This window comes from Cyanistes caeruleus, chromosome 18, assembly GCF_971803275.1.
Source record: "Cyanistes caeruleus chromosome 18, bCyaCae1.hap1.1, whole genome shotgun sequence".
NCBI classification, from domain to species: domain Eukaryota; kingdom Metazoa; phylum Chordata; class Aves; order Passeriformes; family Paridae; genus Cyanistes; species Cyanistes caeruleus.
Genome location: NC_141718.1, coordinates 11,930,177 through 11,952,807, shown reverse-complemented (window position 1 = coordinate 11,952,807; position 22,631 = coordinate 11,930,177). Strand labels below are relative to the sequence as shown.

The following is a 22,631-nucleotide window of genomic DNA, read 5'->3' as shown; positions in this document are numbered from 1 at the left end:
CTCTCGTCTCCTCTCTGGGATTTTAACCAGAGGCCGCTCCAGGTCTCCGGCGGTGCCGTGGCCTCGCCGTGCTCTGGCACCCGAATGCCAGGGTGCCAGGAATAGCAGTGACAAGCAGCAGCACTGCTCACCTGCCAGACACACGCTCTGCCCTGGGGATGAATGCCTGGGTCACGGCGTTCCGTGGATCCCGTGCTTGTATCCCGTGTCCTCCGGGAAATGGCACAGCCCAGCCAGGACACTGCACACAGGGAGGGATGTGTGCGGAGCAGGGGGAGTTTTGGAGCCTTGGGAAGACAGCAAGAGCATCCCAGGCGGGAGCTGAGAGGCCTGGAAACGGCAGGGAGAGGCCGGGGGAATGAAGCAGAAATATGGACATGGCTTTTCCCGTGGGAAAAAGAAGGGGGGTGATTAAAAACTGGGATTTTTGACCCGGGCAGGGAATGGCTCCCAGTGCCAGAGGGCAGGGTTGGGTGGGATATCGGGAAGGAATTGTTCCCTGGGAGCGTGGACAGGCCCTGGCACAGGGTGCCCCCTTCGGATATTGATCCACTTGAGATCATTCTGACCCATTGATGAGGTCCCCTCTGTGCACCCCTTTCGGTATTGATACATCTGATAAGGCCCCCTTTGGGCTCCCCCTTTCAGATATTGATACACATTGATGAGATCCCCTTTTGGCAACTCTTCTTCAATATTGATTGCCTTTGGGCAGCCCCTTGTTGATATTTATAGCTACCAACAAAGTTCCCTCTATGCAGCCCTTTAGATATTGATCCCATTGATTGGTCCCCTCTGGACAGCCCATATTAGATATTGATCCCATTGATTGGTCCCCTCTATGCAGCCCATATTAGATATTGATCCCATTGATTGGTCCCCTCTATGCAGCCCATATTAGATATTGATCCCATTGATTGGTCCCCTCTATGCAGCCCATATTGGATATTGATCCCATTGATTGGTCCCCTCTGGACAGCCCATATTAGATATTGATCCCATTGATTGGTCCCCTCTATGCAGCCCATATTAGATATTGATCCCATTGATTGGTCCCCTCTATGCAGCCCATATTAGATATTGATCCCATTGATTGGTCCCCTCTGGACAGCCCATATTAGATATTGATACCCACTATGAGGTCCTCCTTTTGGCACCCCTTTCTGATATTGATCCACATTGATAGATTCCCCCCTGTGCACCCTGTTTCTGATATTGATCCACATTAACAGATCCCTTTTTGGTCCCTCCTTTCTGATATTGATACACATTGATGAGGCCCCTTTCGGCACTCCATTTCCAATATTGATCACATTGATGAAGTTCCTTTTTGGCACCCCATTTCCAATATTGATTATATCAATTAAGTCTCTTTTTGGCACTCCGTTTCTGATATTGATCACATCAATGAGGTCCCTTTTTAGCACCCCATTTCCAATATTGATTATATCAATTAAGTCTCTTTTTGGCACTCAATTTCCTGTATTGATCACAGTGATGAGGCCCATTTTTGGCACTCCATTTCTGATATTGATCACATTGATAAAGTTCCTTTTTGTCACTCTTTTTTCAAGATTGATCATATGAATTAAGTCTCTTTTTGGCACTCCGTTTCTGATATTGATCATATCAATAAAGTCTCTTTTTGGCACTCTGTTTCTGATACTGATCACATTGATAAGGCCCCTTTTTGGCACTCCATTTCCAGTATTGATCACAGTGATGAGGCCCATTTTTGGCACTCTATTTCCAATACTGATCATATCAATTAAGTCCCTTTTTGGCACTCTGTTTCTGATATTGATCATATTGATGAGGCCCCTTTCGGCACTCCATTTCCGCTATTGATCACATCGATAAGGCCCCTTTCGACACTCCATTTCCAATATTGATCACATCGATAAAGCCCATTTTTGGCACTCCATTTCCGCTATTGATCACATCGATAAGGCCCCTTTCGACACTCCATTTCCAATATTGATCACATCGATAAGGCCCCTTTCGACACTCCATTTCCAATATTGATCACATCGATAAGGCCCCTTTCGACACTCCATTTCCGCTATTGATCACATCGATAAGGCCCCTTTCGACACTCCATTTCCAATATTGATCACATCGATAAGGCCCCTTTCGACACTCCATTTCCGCTATTGATCACATCGATAAGGCCCCTTTCGACACTCCATTTCCAATATTGATCACATCGATAAGGCCCATTTTTGGCCCTGTTCCCCTTTGGCAGGCCCCGCTGTGCCCCCGTTCCCCTCCGGCCACCAGCGGCAGCTCCCTGCGTTTGCCGTCACTTGTCAGACGCTCCCTTGCTCTCTCTGCGCTCGGCTCGGAGCCCGCACTTGGCGGACGCTCCCCGGGCCGCCCCTCCCCGGAAGCGCCGGCGGCCCCGGAGCGCAGGTAAACAGCCAAGATGGCGGCGGAGGCGGCGGGCCCGGCGGGGTCCGGCAGCGGCGGCGGGACGGGCCTGACGGACCTGCCGGGCGAGCTGCTGGAGCTCATCCTCTGCTGCGACGTGCTGGGCGCCGCCGACATCGGCCGCGTGTCCTGCACCTGCCGCCGGCTGCGCGAGGCGTGCCAGCCCCGCGGCAAGGTGTGGCGGGAGCGCTTCCGCCTCAGGTGGGCACCGCCGTGCGGCCCGGCCCGCCCGGGCTGGGAGGGGAGGGGATGGGCACCCCCGGGCCTCAGCGGCTCCCCCGGGCCTTCAGCGGCTCCCCCGGGCCTTCAGCGGCACCCCCGGGCCTTCAGCGGCACCCCCGGGCCTCAGCGGCTCCCCCGGGCCTTCAGCGGCTCCCCCGGGCCTTCAGCGGCTCCCCCGGGCCTTCAGCGGCTCCCCCGGGCCTTCAGCGGCACCCCCGGGCCTTCAGCGGCACCGGGAGTCGGTGGTCGGCCCGGCCCGGCCCGGCAGGGTCGCGTGTGCCTGGGGTGGTGGAAGTGCCGCCGTCCCCGCCCGATCCCTTCGTGCCTTCCCGGCTCCACAGCGAGCTCCTCCCGGGCTGGATGAGCCTGCGGCGCTCCGGGTGGGATCGTGGGGGCACAGAGCGGTTTGGGTGGGAAGGGAGCTTTAAACTCGTCGTTTCGCCCCTTGTCACGGGCAGGGACATCTTGCACTGTTCCAGGTTGCTCCAGGTTTATCCAGCCTGGCCTGGAACATTTCCAGGGATGGGGCAGCCACAGCTTTTGCGGGCAGGTGTTCTGCGCTGCTCCAAGGACTTCCACAAGGCTGCCTGCTCTCCCAAATCCCCCGGGATGCCGAGCCTGCTGCCGGCAGGGGATCGCCCTTGGCCAGAGATCGGTTCTGTGGCCCTTTCCACACGTGAATCCCCTGCGTTCCCAGGTCCAGCCTGGGCTCTGGCAGTGGAACCATTCACTGGGGTCGTGGATTGGCCTCCCTGACCCCTCCAGGAGCCTCCAAAACAACAGCCAGGACCCATCTCAGGACTGATACTGGGCCAGCAGAGAGGTGTTTATTCGTGAGGATTTGGGAGAGCTGCTCTCACAGATACCCAGATCCTTGGGATGGGGTTTTGCTGCTGTTGTGTTTCCCCCAGGGTGCTGTGCTCAGCGGTACTGTTCATATTTTGGCCAGGGATGAAGGGTGGGTGTGATATTGGTGATGCTGCGCTGCTTTCAGCAGTCCTGGAGGCATCTCCCCTCACCCCCGAGGCTGTCCAGGGTAGCACCTGCTCACCTCTTACCTGCTTTTGTCTGTGTTGGCACAGGAAAAGCAGCAGAATTGCTTTCTCTAGCTGCCAGTTGGCTCCTGAAGTCCAGCACAGCCCAAATGTGGGGATTGTTCCCTTTTCACGGGGGGAAAAAAAGCTGCTGAGCAATTACAGCTGCCCCACTCAACCAAGCCATGGCTCTGGGATTGACTGTCAGTGGCTGCAATTCCTGCAAGTTCCATCCTGCTTGGGATCCAGCAGCTGGAATGGGATGTGGTGGGTGATTGGCACATGCTGCTCTCCTCCTCTCTCCTTGATAATGGAATTTTTGGCAGGAGGTTTCACCCTGACCTTGCCATCCTGGCTGGATTCCATTGTGTGAAATGGCACTTTCATCTCTCTGAAATACCCACTGTCCTTCCAACCCATGAAATTCTCCTTCCTCATCCCAAAATAAAGGACTGTGGTGGTTTTTGGGAGGTGGCTGCATTTCAGCGGTAGCTGAAGGGCCAGGGAGCCATCAGGAGGGAGGTTGTTATGTAATGTGAGGTTATTTGACTTTATTTTGTGGAGGCAAGTGCAGGGGAGTTTTATTATTAACCAGCAGTGAAATATCTTCCAGGTGTGGTTTGGACACTGGTAATAATTATTATACAGGAGGAGTGATTTCTGTATTTGGCAAATTAAATGCATAAATATATATATATATATATATAACCTGAAAAGAACCTAAGATTACCCATGGAGCTGAAGGAAAATCATTTGTATAAACCAGTAATAATGAACAGCATTTGAAAATGTAGAAGAAATCCCCCAGCAAATGAAAAGAACCCCCTTTCTCTCAGCTTCATTTCCAAAGTGTTTCCATCTGTGCTGATTCTTGTTCACGTTTCTCACACAAGTGATCCTGGTGTCTTCACAGCAGCAGGAGTTGCAGTGCTGGCACATATTTTATGGCACAAAGCTGTGTTGTGGCAGCACACACCCACTTTATTCAAAAAGGTGCTGCTAACAGCCCCCAAAGCATGCCCTGAAGTTGGATTTTCAGCTGAACCTTGAAATTCTGAGTAAGCTGTGAAATGTGTGGACTTTGAGTCTCAGCAAAGGAGGGTTTGTTTTTTTTACGAGAAAACTTTGAGGAGGTTTTTTTTCTCTTCAAACAATTACTTCGTGTCTCAAAACCAAACTGCAGAAGCATTTAGCTGTCACAATTTGACTTCAGGATTGTGTTTTCCTCCCGTAGATGTTGCCACCAGCAAGGGCAGCGGAGGGAGCTGTGTTTTGTGCAGCCTTTTAATGAGCTCCCCGAGGTGGTAGGAAGAACACAGGACAAAGAATTCCCCTTCTGTTCAGTGCCAGGTTGGCTTCCACGTGACACTTCTTTGTGGTAAACTCTTTTAATTATAAAACTGAAGCATTTAGGATGTTTAGGTACTGAAATCCTGGAGTGGAAGCCTCTGAAGGTTTCAGGAGAGCTCGCTTTTAAATAATCATTAATGCACAGCTGCAATCAGGGAGTTGTGCTTTGATGTCTGAGGTAATTTAATACAGTTTAAAGCTGGGCAGTGTCTGGGAACTGTGTCAGCTCCTCAGGTCGTTCAGGAGGTTGTCAGGGATGTGAAATATTAATGATGTGTTAATTTGTGTCTGCCTGTGCAGGTGGCCATCCCTGCTGAAGTACTACAGCCACAGTGACAGTGTCAGCTGGCTGGAGGAGTACAAGGCGCGGCACAACGCGGGGCTGGAAGCGCAGAGGATCGTGGCTTCCTTCTCCAAAAGGTTCTTCTCAGAGCATGTAAGTCCTCCTCTCTTTATGTGTGTGTGCAGCAGCCTGGCCACTTGTCTAACAGAATCATTAATAAAAGCATTAATTGAACCATTAAGGTTGGAAAAGACCTCAGAGATCAAGTCCAAGCACTGAACCTTGTCCCTAAGCTCCACATCTTGACATTTTCTGACCCCTTTGAAGGACACTGATTTCACCACTTCCCTAAGCACCTTGTTCCAATGCTTGACAATCCTTTCAGTTAATCAATTTTTCCTAATATCCAATTTAAACCTCCCGTGGAGCAGCTTGAGGCTGTTTCCTCAACACTGCCTGAGCATTCACATCACCAGGGTGTATTCTGCTTTAAAACTTCTTACACCATTCAAAAGTTGTTTATTTCTTAGGAGGGGTTTTCCTTTTTAAAAATGTGTTTATTTAGTCTTTATTATTATTTATATGGTATACATTTAGTCTTTATTATTATTATTTATATTAGGAAAGGGTTCTTCTTCCCCCCGAGGTGCTGGCACTGCCCAGGCTCCCAGGGAATGGGCACGGCCCCGAGGCTGCCAGAGCTCCAGGAGCGTTTGGACAGCGCTGCCAGGGATGTGGTGGGATTTTGGGATGTCTGTGCAGGGCCAGGAGTGGGACTGGATCCTTGTGGTTGCTCAGGATATTCCATGATTCCATAATTCAAAGATTCCCTTTCCTTGATTGTGATCAGTACTTTTTGTTATTCTCTTTTGCCCCCTCTCTCCACATCACCTCAACCTTGCAGAGATTTTGTATTTCCTGACTTTGCATGAAAATGCTGAAACACATCCAAAAGGGGAGAAAGTTCCAAATCCAGAGGTGTGTGGAGTGCAGCACTCTCTGGGATTGCATTCAGCCCTAAAAGCTCTTTGCTTTTCCTGGCTCTGGGAATTCTGAAGGCCGCAGAGTTTGTTGACTCAAAGCACAGCTGCCGTTTCACGCTGCAGACCTTGTGCAAGGACTAGTTCTGAGAGCTGTCACAAGCCCTTTGAGTGCAGGGACAAGGCACAACAGGGCCACTCAGTTGCAAAGTGTGTTTTTAAAGTTCTCCAGCCAGCCATGACCCTGAGATGCTTCTGTGTTTGCTGGGGAAAAGGTGAAAATGTGGTGTCTCACACCAACGTGCACATGAAACAGGAGTCACTTTGCTGTTTGCTTGGTAGGTGGCTGTGGATTTTGGCAAGCTGTACAGCTGGGTCTGCCTGGAATTCTGTGAAATAAATAGAAATACTGCCTGTAACTTTGGCTGAATTCAAAAATTCCACACAAGAGCCACTAATGCAGCCTCCCTTTTATGGCTGCTGTGCAGAAGGAAGGCAGCGGGGCCAGGTGGGTGTTTGGTGTCTCCTGGCTGCTCTGTTCTGCAGCAGCCAGACATTTGTCCATGGAGAATTGTCACAGCATTAACTGGGAGAAGAAGCTCCTGGATTCCTCCAGTTTTGATCATGTATGCAAAGACTATGGAGAGACCATTAAGCAGTACCCAAAGGCCTCATGATGAGAACCATCTCCTGTGGGGCCAGGAGCTGCAGCTTGATTCCCTGCTCAGAGCTGAGAGGAAAAGGCTTCCAACCCATATATGAGCCCATATCCTATAGTGAAAAGCTTGAAAGCTGATTTTTTTTTTTACAGTTCAGCCAAAGTTTAAAAAGTAATTCTGGATTCTGGAAGAAAATAGCTGTTCTGAATTTAGATGCAGAAGTGGTTGTTGCAAAAAATAAAGGCTCCTGCCTCTTCATTCCTTCATCCAGGATTAATCTCCTGCACAGGGGGGTGTATGGAGAGGTTCAGTCAGCCACAAGCAGAAGTTGGTTCCACCTTAAAATCGCTTTCAGCTGGTGCCCCCCCTGCATAAATGTGATTCTGCTGGTCCTGAACTCACCATCACAGCCCTAAATGCTGTAGAGTTTGGCTGAAATTGCTGTAGGATGTTCCTGGGGTTCTCAATGGAATGATAACTCCATGAGTACAGACCGTGAGTATCTGGGGAGCAGGACATGAAAAAAATTGAGATTTTTCATAAATTTAAAAAGTGTAGGACAGATTTTTTGAGTTTTGAGAGTTTTTCTGAAGTTGTGGGAGAATCTGTTGTGCTGTGCATAACTCCTTGTCTGCTTTGGCAGGTCCCCTGTGATGGATTCAGTGACATTGAGACTCTGGGGTGCCCCAGCCATTTCTTTGAGGATGAGCTGATGTGTATCCTCAACATGGAAGGAAGGTAAGAGAGGGCTGAGAACTGGCAGAGATCTTCCTCTTTCACCAGTTCAAGGACAAAAATACCCTGGTTAATGCCTGACCTCATCCTCTGCCCTTGGTCACTCATTAAACAGCACCCCCAGGCTTGCTAAGGCCTGATTTCACAACAAATTGAATATTTCCAGAGGAAACCTTGTCCCACAAGAAGAAGATCCTCTGGCTTTGTGTTGCTTTTTGTTGTTTATTTCCTTGCCAGCTCATGGCATCTCTTGGGACATATCCCATGCACCCTCATCTCTGCCTGTTCCCATCCTCTTGTTCCTTTTTGATTTAAGCCTGGATCAATTTGCTGAACTGATTTGCAGGATTAGGCCAGAGCACCACAGGGAAGCAGAAATCCTTCAGGATGGCCACCATGAATCCCTGTACCATGAAATTCCAGCTTTTTCTTTTCTTTTCTGAGCTGGAGTAGGTTGGTCCAATTTTTGTCCCCAAAGAAGCAACTGAGTTGAATTCAGCCACTGCAAAATGTGCAGTTCTGTAAATTATTCAGACAGGTGGTAAATAAAACTCCTGGTTTTTGTCTGCCTGGGTAATCTCATCACCTTGATTAGCACTGGGCAACACGAGTAAGTTTATTTGAAGGTTTTATTTGCTTTATTTGAAGGTTTTTCTGCTGGTACCACCTACCCAGGCTGGATTTGGTGTGATACAAAGCTGTGATAAATGTCCTTAATGGAGCCTAATAGCCTTGATTAGAGGGACTGTTAATAGAGCTTGAAAAAACCCAACTGGAATGGCAATCATCTCATTTTTGCCTTTTCCCATCCATTTTATTGCCTTCTCTGTTTGAGCTGGGCCTGAGCATCTCTCATTTGACAACTGGTTAAAAAGCTTTTGAGGCTTTGCAGTGGCCAAATGCCTCCCCATAAAGCAGAATTGATGCTAATTACACCCTGATTAAGCTGTAATCATTGCCATTCAGGAGCATTAGGCTAAATCATTTCCCTGGAAGATATCCCAATAAAGCAGTTGTCCCTATTGAGGATCCCAGTTTACTGGGAGAAGATAAAATATAATGAGATTTGATTGCCCTCCTGTCCAGGAGGATGGAGAGGTTTTACTGTAAAAAGTTTTGGAATTGTGTCATCTACAGAGCAACTGTTGATCTCCTCCTGCCTTTTGAAAGGTACAGAACTGGTTTTCCTTTGGGGAATTTTGTTTTTCTTCTGAATGCTGTTGAACTGACATTCTTGTCCCTCATCAATCTATTTTTAATGCTGAGAGGATGCTTTAGGAGTGGCTCTGGAGAGATGCAGTCAGACAGAGGGTAATGTTTTATGAATAAAGTATTGGATTTTAATCAGATACTCCTGAACTCCTTTAATTAGGATCTGTGTTGTTTCCCATGATAATGTGTCTTCTCAAAACGATGTATCAGTGATGAGATGAAAATTGGAGATGATAGGAGCAATGTGTTGCAGGTTGTGTGGCTTTTTATGACAAATTCCTCTCAACATTCCCCTTTTGGGTTGACTTTCAGTGACAGTGCTTTTTGAGAAAAACAATAAACTGTAAATTTATGATCACTGGAAAACTTAAACCAACTGTTCACCCTTCAAATACCCATTTAGGGAAATGTTTCTTGTGTTTAACTGTGCAGGAAAGGTCTCACCTGGAAGTACTATGCAAAGAAAATTCTCTATTTCCTACGGCAGCAGAATATATTAAAGAACCTGAAGGAGTATCTGCAGCGGCCCACGGAGCGGCAGTCGTTTCTGGAGGGTGAGTCCTTGGCAGAAAGCCCAGCTAGGACACCTAATAACAGCTCTCCATCATGCTTTGACTTGCAAGGAGCCTGCCTTGCTTAGATTCCAGCAAGCCCTTGGCTAATGACTCAGAATTCAGGTTGGATTTTGGATGTGCCTGGAATCCTCCCCATCCCTCAGCGGCGTTGTATCAAAATGTCAGGATGACATCAGGTGCTGTCAGTGCTGTGTTCTTGAAGAATCACCCCTGGACAGCTGGGCTGAAGGCAGGAAATGGTAAAACACTGGAATCTTGAGCAGGGTGCTGAGGAAATGAGCTGTAGCTCGACATCCTAATTACTGACATTGCTGCTGTGGCCCCTGGGCTGCATTCAGCTGAGCTGATTCCCAGTCTGCTCCCTGCTTTCCCCTTTCCCAGGAGCTCCTCAGATAAGGGCAGGGAGCAGGCAGGGGGAATTGCTCTAGCCTGAGCACTGGGAATGCCTCAAGAACTGAGTGCTGGACTTTGGTGGGAAGCAAATCCAAATCCAGGCACGTGGTGGGAGGGCACTTCCACCTGCTGAGAAAGGAGAAGCTCTTTCTCCTGCTTCTGCTGTTCTTCATGTCCTCAGTCTGGTGGATTGTTCTCCTTCTGTCTCCTGAATGGCTCAGAAGCTGCCAGGAGCTGTAGAAGAGTCCCTTCCTCTGGGTACACACTCCAAAATGTCCCTGAAAGAGAACAAAAGAGGCTGTAGCCCCAAAGCTGGTTCTTGTTAATGCAGTAGACTTTGAAGTAGGAGCTGTTAGGGCAAGAAGGGAAAACGAAAAATGGCCTTTTCTAGAAAAAAACAATTATGAGATTTAATCATGTGGGTCACAAATATGTGTGATTTGTCTGCCATGAAGGTGCCTTTGGAGCACCAGCAGGAATTTTTTGGGGGAATTTTCACCTGGTCAGCACAGGGAACACTTTGGGAGGACAAAAAGGAGACACAGGGCGCTGCTGAATTCCTTGATTTACAGCCCTGTCATGGACATGCTGATAAAGCCATGCAGGAGGCTGGAAGAGGTATGGTCCATGCAAAATCCTTGTAGCTGTTTTATTTTAAAGATACTTTTGTGAGTCCAAAGATTGAACAAGAGGAGGCTTTGGAAAGAGCAGTGGTGCCAAGGAGAAGGTTCTGTGAGAAGGAAGTGTTTTCCTGCAGAGGCTTGGGCAGGAAGAACATGAAAGTTTGATCTGTTCTGGGTTGTGTTAGGAAGATGGAGAGCAGGCGTGGAAGAGAAAGATAAATGTAGCAGACAAGGAAATGATGAACAAGGATGATATGGAGGATGTGAGAGGGAGAAGGCAGAACTGAGACAGTTTGAGTGAAGCTGTTTCAGGCTCTGAATAAAAATCTCTGTACACTGGGGGGGAGCCAGGGGCTGCAGTGTGAGCGCAGAGCTGGTCAAGCCTGATCCAGCAGCATTCCTGCTCAAGGTACAGATACCTTCCAGCATGGTGGAGAGGGGAATACTGAGTTCAGCTGGTCATTTCTCATGTCAGCTCCTTCTCTGTATTTCGTGTGACAAATCCGGTAGATGACTGCAGGTTTCAAACACAGAGCTCTGCTGTTCTGCTGCAACCGCTCGCTGCATGCCTGGAATGCAGAGCAGGCAAAACCAAGCAAAGAAAAAACTGAAGTCCTGTTTCTTATGTAGTTTGTTTTTTCCAGGTGCTGTTTTGATTGATCAATACTGTAACCCCCTGTCAGACATCTGCCTGAAGAGTGTCCAGGCTCAGGTGGACGATATCACAGACAAAGTGCGCAAAGTGCTGCGGACCAAGAACCCCAGGCACCCCAGCTTGGCTTCCAAGGCAGGTACTGTACAGAAATTCCTGCAGAGCCTTCCTGCGCCTCTGCACAGCTGAAACAGCTGTGGAGCTGTGGCAGCTTAAAGAGCTGTTGTTTTTATCCCCTGGCAAACAAAATTCTGACATTTACTTAAGCCATCATTCAAGAAGCAGCTGTTCAATAGCCCAGGGTTCTGTCCATCTGATGCATAAAAGAATTGGGAGGGGAATTCTGTTTTTTTCCCATTTGTCCCTTAAATCTCACCAGTCCTGTTATCTATAGCTGAGCTGAGGCACTGGGAAGCAACCTCTTTCCTGCCAATCTCAGAAAATCATCAGTGGAAAGGTGCATGTTTATAATCTCCAAAGGTCAGGCAGCATCTTGTTCCTTAGTTTTATAAACACTGGGTAATTTCTGCCTTTCAAGGAGACACTGAGCCTGCCCATGTGAAGTTTTCATTGCATAAAGGTTGAGTGCTCTTGTTTTCTCAGTCTTTATTTCACTGCATGTGTTTTCCAGGAGAGGTTCTCATTCCAGAAGTGGAACTTCAGAGGCAGGTGCTTGATGCCATGAACTGTGTCTTGTATGAGCAGCTGAAATACAAAGGAAATGAGCTGGATTACTACAATTCCCTGAATTCCTACATTCACCAGGTATGTGTGTGTTAAATAACAACTGGGAGCCTGCAAGGCTTGAGACACTTTATTTGTCTGAATGTAGCCAGACAAATAATTCTCTGTGAAGAGCAACTCTTAAATAAATATGTCATCCTTCAGTGCATATTCTGTCAAGTTGTATTTTCAGTTGTGAAATCAACCCTTGAAATTTGTGTTTCTCTTGAATCCTGCCCGTGTTTTTGTCACATTTTTCTCCCCCAGGTTTTGATCCGCAGGACAGGAATTCCCATCAGTTTGTCTGTGCTTTATTTAACAATTGCCAGGCAGCTGGGAGTCAAACTGGAGCCTGTCAACTTTCCCAGCCATTTCCTACTGCGGTGGTGTCAAGGGAAAGAAGGGTGAGTGACCTGCTGAACTCTGAAATTGTGCCCAGAGTGACAAAAACCAGAAAACATTTACAGTTCCACACCTATGTGAGAGTGTTTCATTATGTTCCATCTGTCTGTACAGAGGGAAAGATCAGAGATCTTTAGGAAAGTTTTCCTAGAGCTCTGTTCTGCTGCTGAATAACAGATTTCCTGAAATAATTATACCCATGAGGTGATGTGAGAGTTACAGAAAAGAGGGAAGATACCAGGTAGTCTCTGTTTAGGAGGGAGCTGAGGAACGAAGGACACGGCTTGGGAGTGCTGAGGGAGGAACAGAAACAGCAAATCCTGCTTTACCACGAGACTCTGATCACAGTTTGGTCTCTTTGGTGCCTCTTCAGAAGCACAGATATTTTTGACTACACCTACATTGACGCCTTTGGGAAGGGGAAGCAGCTGACAGTGAAGGAGTGCGAGTACCTGATCGGGCACCACGTGACAGAGGAGTTCTATGGAGTGGTGACTTCCAAGGAGGTCCTGCAGCGCATGGTGGGGAATCTCCTGAACCTTGGCAAGAGGTGAGCTGAGGATCAACCTGAAACACCCTGAAAAAAAGGACCCAGGGTACATTGTCCAGTATTGCTGCTTCCACTCAGCTCATGAGAGCCTGAAAATTCTGTGTGCCACAAAGCATTGGGTGGGTGCTTTCAATCACCTGCATCTGAGTGGAAATAAAAATATTTAGTGAAACTAGTTTCTCTCAAGAAAATAGACAAAATATTTTATTTTCTCTGTGCAAAGCTGATGGGGCCTGTCCACCTTAAGAGCAGAGCCTTTTTCTGTTATGTGGTAGGCACACCATGTTCAAATGAGCATTTTCAGAGCTACTGAAATGTTGGTGTGTAGAACATTAAGTTTTGTTTTCAAATCCTCCTGGTAATCCCTTTCCTGAGCAGCCATAGACAGACTGACAGGAGTGGAAGGATTGTTTCAGGTGTGAGGGGAACAGAAGGAAATGGCTTGGAGAGCGAGTTCTCTGTGTGGCACTGTCTGACCGAGGGGAAGAGCAGTGGGTGGGAGGGCAGAGTTCAGTGATCAGCTGTGCTTCTCCTTGGGGCAGGCTGATGTGGTGGGTGATAGACAATCCATGCTGGAGTCCCCATGTGAGCTGTAACACACAGGTGCTGTACCTGCAGCATCCCTCTGGGGACTGCCCTGTCCCTGGCAGCTCTGGGGACAGGCTTGCAGAGCCTCACAGCTGAGTTTCCTTTCTGCTGGCAGAGAGAGCACTGACCAGTCCTACCAGCTCCTGAGAGACTCCCTGGACCTGTACCTGGCCATGTATCCAGACAATGTGCAGCACCTCATGCTCCAGGCCAGGTTGTACTTCCACCTGGGAATCTGGCCAGAAAAGGTACCTGGGCACTCAGGGAATGTTTTGGGAAAGGCTGAGCTCTATTAACACTGGGTTATTGATTTTTTGGGCTATGTCAGCCTGCATTACAGTCTGCCACAAGTTGTTTCTGTAATAAATGCAGTTGGAGGAGTTCTCACATTGCAGGGAATCAATTTGAAGCAGGGAGAGTGGATGATTCTTGCCTGCTTGTCCTGGGGGTGACTTGGGAGCAGCCTTGAGTCATAATTTATTATTTACAGCTTGTCTTGCAGCCAAGACCATGCACTGTGAGTTGTAAGAGCATCTTTTTTGCTCTGTGCCTAAATTGTGGTAGAACTCCTGCTGGGCTCTTGGAAGAGGAGCAATTACCTTATCAGAAAACTTCAGGAAGTTATCTTTTATAAATAAAACCAAAGCTGTGCTCCCAACCTTGGCCACACAATCTGTGGCTCTTGTGAAAAAGCAGTTTGCTATTCCTGTCCTTGGAATTCCTTTTCTTTCAGGGTAACAACTCCAGTCCTGTTATGTTGGGAGTGTGGGAAAGAAGGTGCTGAGATTTACAGGTTGAACATGCAAGGTTTTCACTTTCAGGAGAAGGCACAGGGAAGAGCCTGTAACTCAGAAAAATTGGGGTTTTTTTAGTGTGTCACTGCAGCACAGAGGTTTTTCCTACTTAAAATTCCCTGTGCTGGTTTAGTGGAGCCTGTGCCAGTTCCACCTGTGAGGTTTGGGAAGGGGACAGGAATATTGGCTGGACAGCTGAGCAGAAAGCAAAGCTCTTCCCAGCAAATCAACTGGAACAGGACTGCTGGAGAAGCTGCCTCCTTCCCTTTGAACAACAAACTGTGCTGAGCTTGGCCTTCCTTTCTTACAGCAGCAAATCTTAGGGTCAGCACAGAAAAAACAGCACCAAAAAATTGTGTGTGGGAGGGACTCACTGAGCTGAAATGGCAACTGGACATAAATAGGGAACACTGAAGGATCTTCCTGCCCCTACCTGGCACTCAGGGATGTGTTTGGAGTGCACCAGACTTGGATTTGCAGCCCCTCAGAACACATAACCCAACCCTGGGGCTGAGTCTTACTGAGTTCTCTGCACCAGATGCAGTGGAAATGAGCAAATTTGGATTTTTCAGGATTGCATCCAGCCGTTCCAGGCTGTCAGGCAGGGTTGCAGCTAACCAGAGAGAGTGCTGTGCCTGACAGGACACAATGTACCAGCTCTGACAGGGGCTGCCAGATTTGTGGATGGGTAGGAAATCTAAAAAGTCCTGCAGAGCTACACATAATGTTGCCCTAAGTATTTGTAAATAACAGTAAGTAAAATTCCCAATAATCTCTGGCAGCTGTGGTTACTTCATTCCTTTAGGATTTTTCAGGATTTTCACATCCTTCTTAATAGCATTAAAGTGGCCAAGAAGCCTGAGCTGTGTTTCTTCTCATGAATTACTCACCTGTCCTTTATTGAAATTGATTTTCCTTGGGTTTTGGCTGCTGTTCATGCTGAACAGCCTGAGATTTCCATTCCTCTTCTGCTGCTGCTCTGAGCTTAATGACCAAACCTATGGTCAAGGAGACAATCCTTTTTCCAGGTGCCAAAAGTGTGGCAGATTTTGGGACTTGATATATTTGATGTTGAGACAGATACATGTATTTTTCCAATATGTTTACACAACAGGTTGAGTTTTTTTTCCTTGTTTTTACCAAAAAAATAAAATTTGCTTTTCCTGCCTCTCACAAACTCGACAGCAGATGCTCTGATGTTGTGCCAGAGGGTTTTGGGAAGCTGGAATTCTGGATCTGCAGACCTTGCTGCTTTGTGCTCGTTAGTCATCCTGAGACAAGCAGCTTTTCTGTCTTGTCCCCTGTTCCATGGGAAAGCATCATGGAGGTTATTTCCATTTCCTCCTGTGCTGCCCTATTTTTGCTCCTCACAGACATGCTGAGAAGCTCTTTTAAGTTAAAATATTAGTTCTCAAGAGCAGCAGGAGTCACCTGGAATCACTTCCCAGCAGCATTTTGGGACACTGGGAACTGCATTCTCATCCCCAGAAGCCTTGAGAGATGGTCTGTGGGCGCTAAACAGGACGTGATGAACTCGTGGGGCTGTGTTTTAAGGTGCTGCTGTGCTCTCCAGTGCCTTTCTTTGGAAGCTGGGGGCTTTACAAAGAGAAAAGGAATAAGAATAGGCTGCACATGAAGCTGTAGCAGAGAGCAGTGTGGAAGATGTTGTGGCAGGTCTCAGGGTGCTTCTGTGCAGCTGACTCCAGCAATGCATCTGTATGTGTTTAGAAGTTGTGCTGCTGCAGGGACAACCTGAACCTGTTTTTGCTGTGGTTTGGAAGGTCCTGGACATCCTGCAGCACATCCAGGCCCTGGACCCGTCCCAGCACGGGGCTGTGGGGTACCTGGTGCAGCACACCCTGGAGCACATCGAGCGGCGCAAGGAGGAGCTGGGCCCCGAGGTCAAGCACCGCTCGGATGAGAAGCACAAGGAGGTTTGCTTCTCCATTGGGCTCATCATGAAACACAAGAGGTGAGCTTGGAGCCTTCCCCACAGTCAGCTCTGTACCAGCAGAGTACCAGCAGTACTGACAGCAGTGAGACGTGGTTTTAGTGCCAAGAAGGGGTGGGAAATGCCAGGCACGTGTGTCTGTCCTGTGCAGGAAAATGGGGGTGGTTCTGGGAGTGCCTGGAGAGAGCAAATGTTTGCACTGTAGAGAGGCTGACTTGTCTGAGTCATCCTGTCACACAGGTAACATCCCCACAGCACAGAGCTCTCCAAGAAACAGCAGCAATCGCTTCACCAGGGACTGTGCAACAGAGGCAACTTCAAAATCGATTCTGATATTCCCAGGGCAGGTTATGGAGTTTTATTCCCTGTTCCCTCATTCCCTGTTCCTGCCTGCACTGCTCTGCCAGAGAGCCAGGCCAGCACTGTGTTGCTTTGGCCACTCCTCTGACTCACCAAGACATCTCGAGCACATCTGAGGGGCATCAGCAGTGACAGCTCCAACACCTCACAGTTAATACCATAAATATTCTGTAAATAGTGATGGCTTTGTTTCAGTGTTGGGGTTGCCACATTTGTGGGATGAGCACAGGAGTAGTTGCACAACCCAGCAGGGTGGTTGGTCCCTCCTTATTTCTTCCTTCCTTCCTCTTCTGGCTGCTGACTTCCAAGCTCTTCCCCATCCTCTTTCCTTGTTCACATTTGGTTTTCCTTTGTCTTCAGCTGTTTATTCCAGTCTGTTTATCCAGTTATTCATAGTCGTTTCCTTCCACCTCAAAATACAAACACAAAGTCTTTCTGAATTTTTTTTTCCCCTCTTGCTCTTCTCCTCCTTGTGCCAGCTCTCATGAGGTTCCTATCCTGTTTGTGCTCTATTAATCCTGAGGAAAAAGAGCTGGCTCTGGAGTTTCCACATCCTCTGTGTGCAATTTCTTTAATCAGGTATGGCTACAACTGTGTGATTTATGGCTGGGATCCTGCCTGCATGATGGGCCACGAGTGGATCCGCAATATGAACGTGCACAGCCTCCCCCACGGCCCCCACCAGCCCTTCTACAACGTCCTGGTGGAGGATGGCTCCTGCAGATACGCTGCCCAAGGTGAGCAGCAGCTCCTGGCTGCACTCTCTGCCCACATCAGGACAGAGGGATGCTCAGCTGATCCACTGAGGGTGCTTAGCAAGGGTTATAAAGGTGGAGGAAGGAAATGATCCTGGATCAGGGTCTGCTCTGTTTGCTCTCCATGAAACCAGCACTGCTGGGATGGGCAGGAAGGCCCACCCTGGTGTGATCTCCTCTCACCCCCAGAAGTGTTTTGGACACTCTCGTGGTGTGAAGCTTGGTTGCTGCTTTGAGAGAAATAATTCATCTTCTGCTGAGGGCTGAAGGTCTGTCAGCAGCTCCTGACAGCTTGGACAGGGTGGGATTTAGTGAGGGGTCAGGACATGGTTCTGGCCACTGCCACATGCCAGGATCCCAGGGAACACAGGTAACCTGGCTGTTCGTGCCACCTTAACCTGAACAAAAATTAATGGTTCTTCACAAGTGCAGGGAGGTGTAGAAATCCATCACGTGTCCTTTATGCAACAAACCATGAGAGGAAACTCTTGTCTGATGCTCAGAGTGTGTGGTTGGCATACATAAAGAACTGTTAAACTGAGGTTCTGAAGAAAGTTACAAAAGAAAAGCACAACTGTGACTCTGTACATTGTAAAAAATGTAGATTTCCCTCATGTTTGTGTTCCCCCTATGACAGAGAGGTCCCATCCAGGCAGGGCAGCTGCACAGCCACAGTGTGTTTGGCTGAGGGAAGATGTGGAAGCTGCTGGAGGGAAAATGCTGACCAAAATTCCCTTTCCCTGGCTGCTCCCTCATGTGCTGAGTGTGACAAGAGGTGATTTTACAGGCAGGGACAGTCCTCCCTCTGTAGATTTAAAGTGCAGGTGTTTCACGCTGTCCTGAGAGTGGCTTTTTTATATTCAGAAGCTTTAAAAAGATGAAGTGGCAAAGCCTGATGGCTCAGATCAATCAGGACTTGGCCTCAGAAAGTCTTAAAACCAGAAATTCTCATGTGCCATGGGTTGATATTAAAATATGCATCTTGGTAATTACCTAATCAGGTAATTGTCCCAGTGCTGATGGGGCTGAGTCATCACTTATCTTGTGTCTAATGATGTTTAAACAAACAGAACCCTGTCTGGTCCCACAGCTCTTGAGGGTAGGCTGACACTGTTATCTCTGTGTAGGAGACACTGTTATCACTGCATCTCTGTGGCCTCCAAGAGCTCTGATATTGCTGGGGAAAAGTGAAGGGTTTGTTCTTGCTGCTATTGATATCCCCTCTAAAACATCCTCAGATCATTTGGGAAGGATTATTTCATATCCTCCTGACCTGACTCTGGGGAGGCAGAGAGGGAGAGTTTTTTTTACTGAAAGAATCCTAAACAAATCCTCATGTGGAGTTTAATTTAACCAGCTCAGAAATAACCCCAAGCTTATTATAGATAAATGTACCTCAGTTTGAGGCCTTCCTGGAAATCTGTGGGTTGAGTGCAGCTAATTCCAGAACTCCTGTGTCATGCAGGGAGTTTGGTACCTGTCCACTCTTACCTGTGTTTTGTTTGCTTTGTGACAGCACAGGACAGAGATCCCTGGCTCAAAACTGCTCGTCAGCACCTTTGGGAGGCTCCCACCTTGTGCTGAACTCGCCTGTGTCAGCCTGTTCCCCCTGCCAGCTGCAGCTCCATCCCTGCAGCTCCATCCCTGCAGCTCTCCCTCCATCCCTGCAGCTCTCCCTCCATCCCTGCAGCTCTCCCTCCATCCCTGCAGCTCTCCCTCCATCCCTGCAGCTCTCCCTCCATCCCTGCAGCTCTCCCTCCATCCCTGCAGCTCTCCCTCCATCCCTGCAGCTCTCCCTCCATCCCTGCAGCTCTCCCTCCATCCCTGCAGCTCTCCCTCCATCCCTGCAGCTCTCCCTCCATCCCTGCAGCTCTCCCTCCATCCCTGCAGCTCTCCCTCCATCCCTGCAGCTCCATCCCTGCAGCTCCATCCCTGCAGCTCCATCCCTGCAGCTCCCTGAGCTCCCAGCTCAGCCATGCTGCTGCAGAGCACTCAGCAGTGCAGACTGTTTTCCGCAGTGGTGCAGTATCTGAAGAGGTCCTTTGCAAGCCTCTAGGACTGCACCAGGCTGCTGAGGCATGGAAAGCTCTGGTGCTGCTGGCTGCACACCCTGACATGCAGCAGCTTCAAAGAGCCTGCATGGATTAATAGGAATTCTGTTTCCAGTAATGATCTGGATTTCAGAGACAGATTATTCCTGAATGACATTCTGTGCACTCCTGCCCTGCCCAAAGTCAGCCTTTGATCCTGATGCAGCTTTTTTTTCCTCCTAGCTAATACTACCTGTTTTATCTGGCACTGTGCTGGAAAAAAAAAATGACATCATTTGGGGAGTGCTGCAGGGCTCCAGTCTGTGGGATTTACTCCCAGTCCCTGCTCTGCACTGACACTGCAGAGCAGAGCAGCCCTGAGCCTGGGGTCATCTCTGGGGTTCAGTGTTCAGGGGTCACCTCTGGGGTTCAGTGTTCAGGGGTCACCTTTAGTGTTGTTAACTCTTGTGCCTGATCAGTTTATCTGGAGGAAAGGAGCTGCTGTGGGAAAGAATCAACATGTCGTTCCTTCTTAGGGACTTTCACTTGACTTGGGGAAGTTTGGATTCAGGGAAGTTCATTTTGCATGGTGGAAACACGGGCTGAGGGAGGAAGCTTTTGGCTCCTCTGCCAGGACAGCTTTGTGCAGGTGGGCTCACCTTGGAGCATTTGAGGAGGATCTCTCCTAAAGCAGGGCTGTGGGGGATTAGAGGAGCAGAGCTGGGTGCAGCAGCTTCTTCCTGTGCTTCCAGCTGAGTCCTGTGACCAGCAGAGTGGGATCAGCATCCTGCTCCTCCAGCCTAATGCCAGGCAATCCCACAGACCAGTTCCCATGTCCCTGTCAGTGGGATTGTCAGGAGGGGAGGCTCTGTGAGCGATCACGCCGACTTGCCCTGCACATTTTCCTGGCCTGGGGTATATTTTTCCTTTCAAGCACCAGATCTGCTGTTTCTAGAAACACAAACAAGGCCTGGGAGAGGTGCAGGGTTCACTGCCTTGCAGCAGGCTGTTCCTGTGGTGGTAACTGCTGCTTCCCTTCCCTCCCAGAGAACCTGGAGTACAACTCTGAGCCTCGGGAGATCCCTCACCCCGACATCGGCCGCTATTTCTCCGAGTTCACCGGCGTTCACTACCTGGCAAATACCGAGCTGGAAATTCGGTACCCGGAGGATTTGGAGCTCACCCGAGCCACAGTGCAGAAGATTTACAGCTCAGGCAAGGAGTGAGTGCCAAAGGCAGCCTGGGGACAGAAGCAGCTGGAGTGTAGCTTTACCCTCTTTACAGAACTTGCGTGGGAAGCAAGTTTGGTGACAATCCTTTGGCTTAATGCATTGAAAACTGCATTGAACTTGGAAACTGGTGCTACAGCATCTTCCTGTTGTCTGCCTGCCCGTCCTGGCCCAAAGGCACAGCGACACTTTGCTACTTGAGGCCCAGCAGGAGGAGCTTGCAGGGACAGCTGTGCCAGGAGCATTGTCCTTGGGAAGGATCTGCACATTCTGCTCCTTCTGTGGTGGCCTTAGAAGGTCAACACAGCAAGATCCTGGTGTGGAATATGGAGGAACCCCCCTCTTCCAGGGAAGGAAGTTGCTTGTCCTGGCAGTATTTTTGTTTGGCTGTGTCTGTCTGGTTTGGTTTGAGTGTCTGTCCCATGCAGGCAATAGTTTTTAAAGTCTCTCACGTTTCGCTGTTGTCTTCTCCAGTCTGAATTCTTGGGTCAGGTATTGCTTCACCTCTGTAGTCTGATTGTTCCTAGAGCTACTGTTCCAATCCTGAATATCCTTCTGGGCCTGGGAAAGAGCTCCAGCCACAAAACCAGCAGCAGTGAGGCTCGTGGGGTGGCGAGCAGTGCTGAGCCGGGGCCAGGTGGCCACCTCGCCCATGGCAGAGACTCCAAAAGCAGAGGAGGAGCTCCTGGCCCTGTTCCATGCCTGCTGAACACACCCAGCCCACCTCCTGACCTCATTTTTCAGTCTGTCCGTCGTGTGCGTCCAAGGTGGGATCCGTGGCACAGCCATGAGTGTTCCCAGGAGGATTTGGAAGCTCGTGGGGATGTCTGGGGGATCCTGAGGGCAGCACCAGAGTGACTTGGATGGACGCGGAGCTGCCGCTCGCCGCCATCTCCCATTTTTTTTCCAATAGGTATTTATGCAATACAGTGGAACGATGACTGGAACCCGGCCATCTCTGGAGTCAGCCAAACCATTATGGAAGCAAGATGTTAATTCCTTCAGCTTGAGGCCTTCTTCCTTCTTGCCAAAAGAAAACGGATTCTAGGGGAGCGCAGACTTGGCTGCCTACAAGGGAAGGGCTTTAGCAGCTCGAGGCACGTGACTTTTAACCTTGACTTAAAGGCCCAGACAGAACCACTGCAGAAGAGGTTTTCCTCTGGGCTCAGGGGCTGTGGGGTGCAGAGGGACACGGTGTTTGTGCATTTCTTTGTGGTTTCTGAAGCAATGTGTGTAGAGTAGCTGCAGCTCGTGTCTCCTGTCACTGTCCACTTGCAACACAATAATTCTCCTCTCCGAGCTGACACTTAGGGCCCTGTAGAGGTAGGTGGATGCTCTTTAGTCTCTTATGCACTACAGGTATCTCCACGTGGAATCACAGCCCTCCTCTCCAGCAATGCCTGCCCTGCATGTCACCTCCTGCAACCCTGAGCACTGGTTTGCTGTGGAAATAAATGCTGAGAGCCCAGCGCTTTGGTGGTGGTGGTCTGCAGGGATCTGGGGCTCCAGGAAGAGCAGCCTGTGGGGAGAGAGTGAGGAATGCTGAGGGGGCTCTGCTCCAAGCAGAACGCTGTCTTTGAAGAGTCAGAATCCCAGTTTGGGATTTTTGGGCTGGAAAGGACCTTAAAGCTGCTCTTGTTCCATGAGCTGGGACGCCTTCACTATCCCAGGTCTGTACTGACATGGAGGGAAGGAGGGAGGGAGGAGTTTCCATTGTGGAGCAGGGTAGGGAATCCTCAGGCAAAAATCCAAAAATCAGTCTCTTGTTCTTGAGGGTTGGAGTAGACCCCAGCCTTCCAACCTATTTTGAAAGCAGATCCCAAAAGATTCCTGGCAGGGATGCAAGTTTGGGGATGGGGGTGCTGAGTCCCAAAGTAGCTGAGAATGGGCAGAGCAGGGCTTGGGCTCCCCATTCCCATTCCCAGCTGTCAGCAAGATTCCTGGGATTTTGGGCTGCCTTCTCTTGATGCCTGGGCCTCTCTCCAGTGCATCCAGGGAATTACAGAGCTCAGGAGGAGCTGCCTGAGGTACAGCTGTGCCAAAAGAGAGCCACAGGAGCCAAGAGGAAGCAGGCAGACTTTCCCTGAGCTGGCCGGTGCTG

General features: G+C 49.2%; 1 protein-coding gene across 1 annotated transcript; it reads left to right on the top strand.

Moving 5' to 3' along the window:
- The first annotated feature begins 2,381 nt into the window (after positions 1–2,381).
- On the top strand, positions 2,382–21,998 carry FBXO21 (F-box protein 21). Its single transcript, XM_086855199.1, has 12 exons — positions 2,382–2,631; positions 5,337–5,472; positions 7,602–7,696; positions 9,338–9,459; positions 11,141–11,287; positions 11,780–11,913; positions 12,139–12,275; positions 12,647–12,823; positions 13,527–13,659; positions 15,987–16,177; positions 17,096–17,253; positions 20,349–21,998. The coding sequence occupies exons 1-12, from the start codon at positions 2,426–2,428 to the stop codon at positions 20,525–20,527; spliced, it is 1,815 nt and encodes a 604-aa protein (XP_086711325.1). The 5' UTR covers positions 2,382–2,425; the 3' UTR covers positions 20,528–21,998.
- Positions 21,999–22,631: the final 633 nt, after the last annotated feature.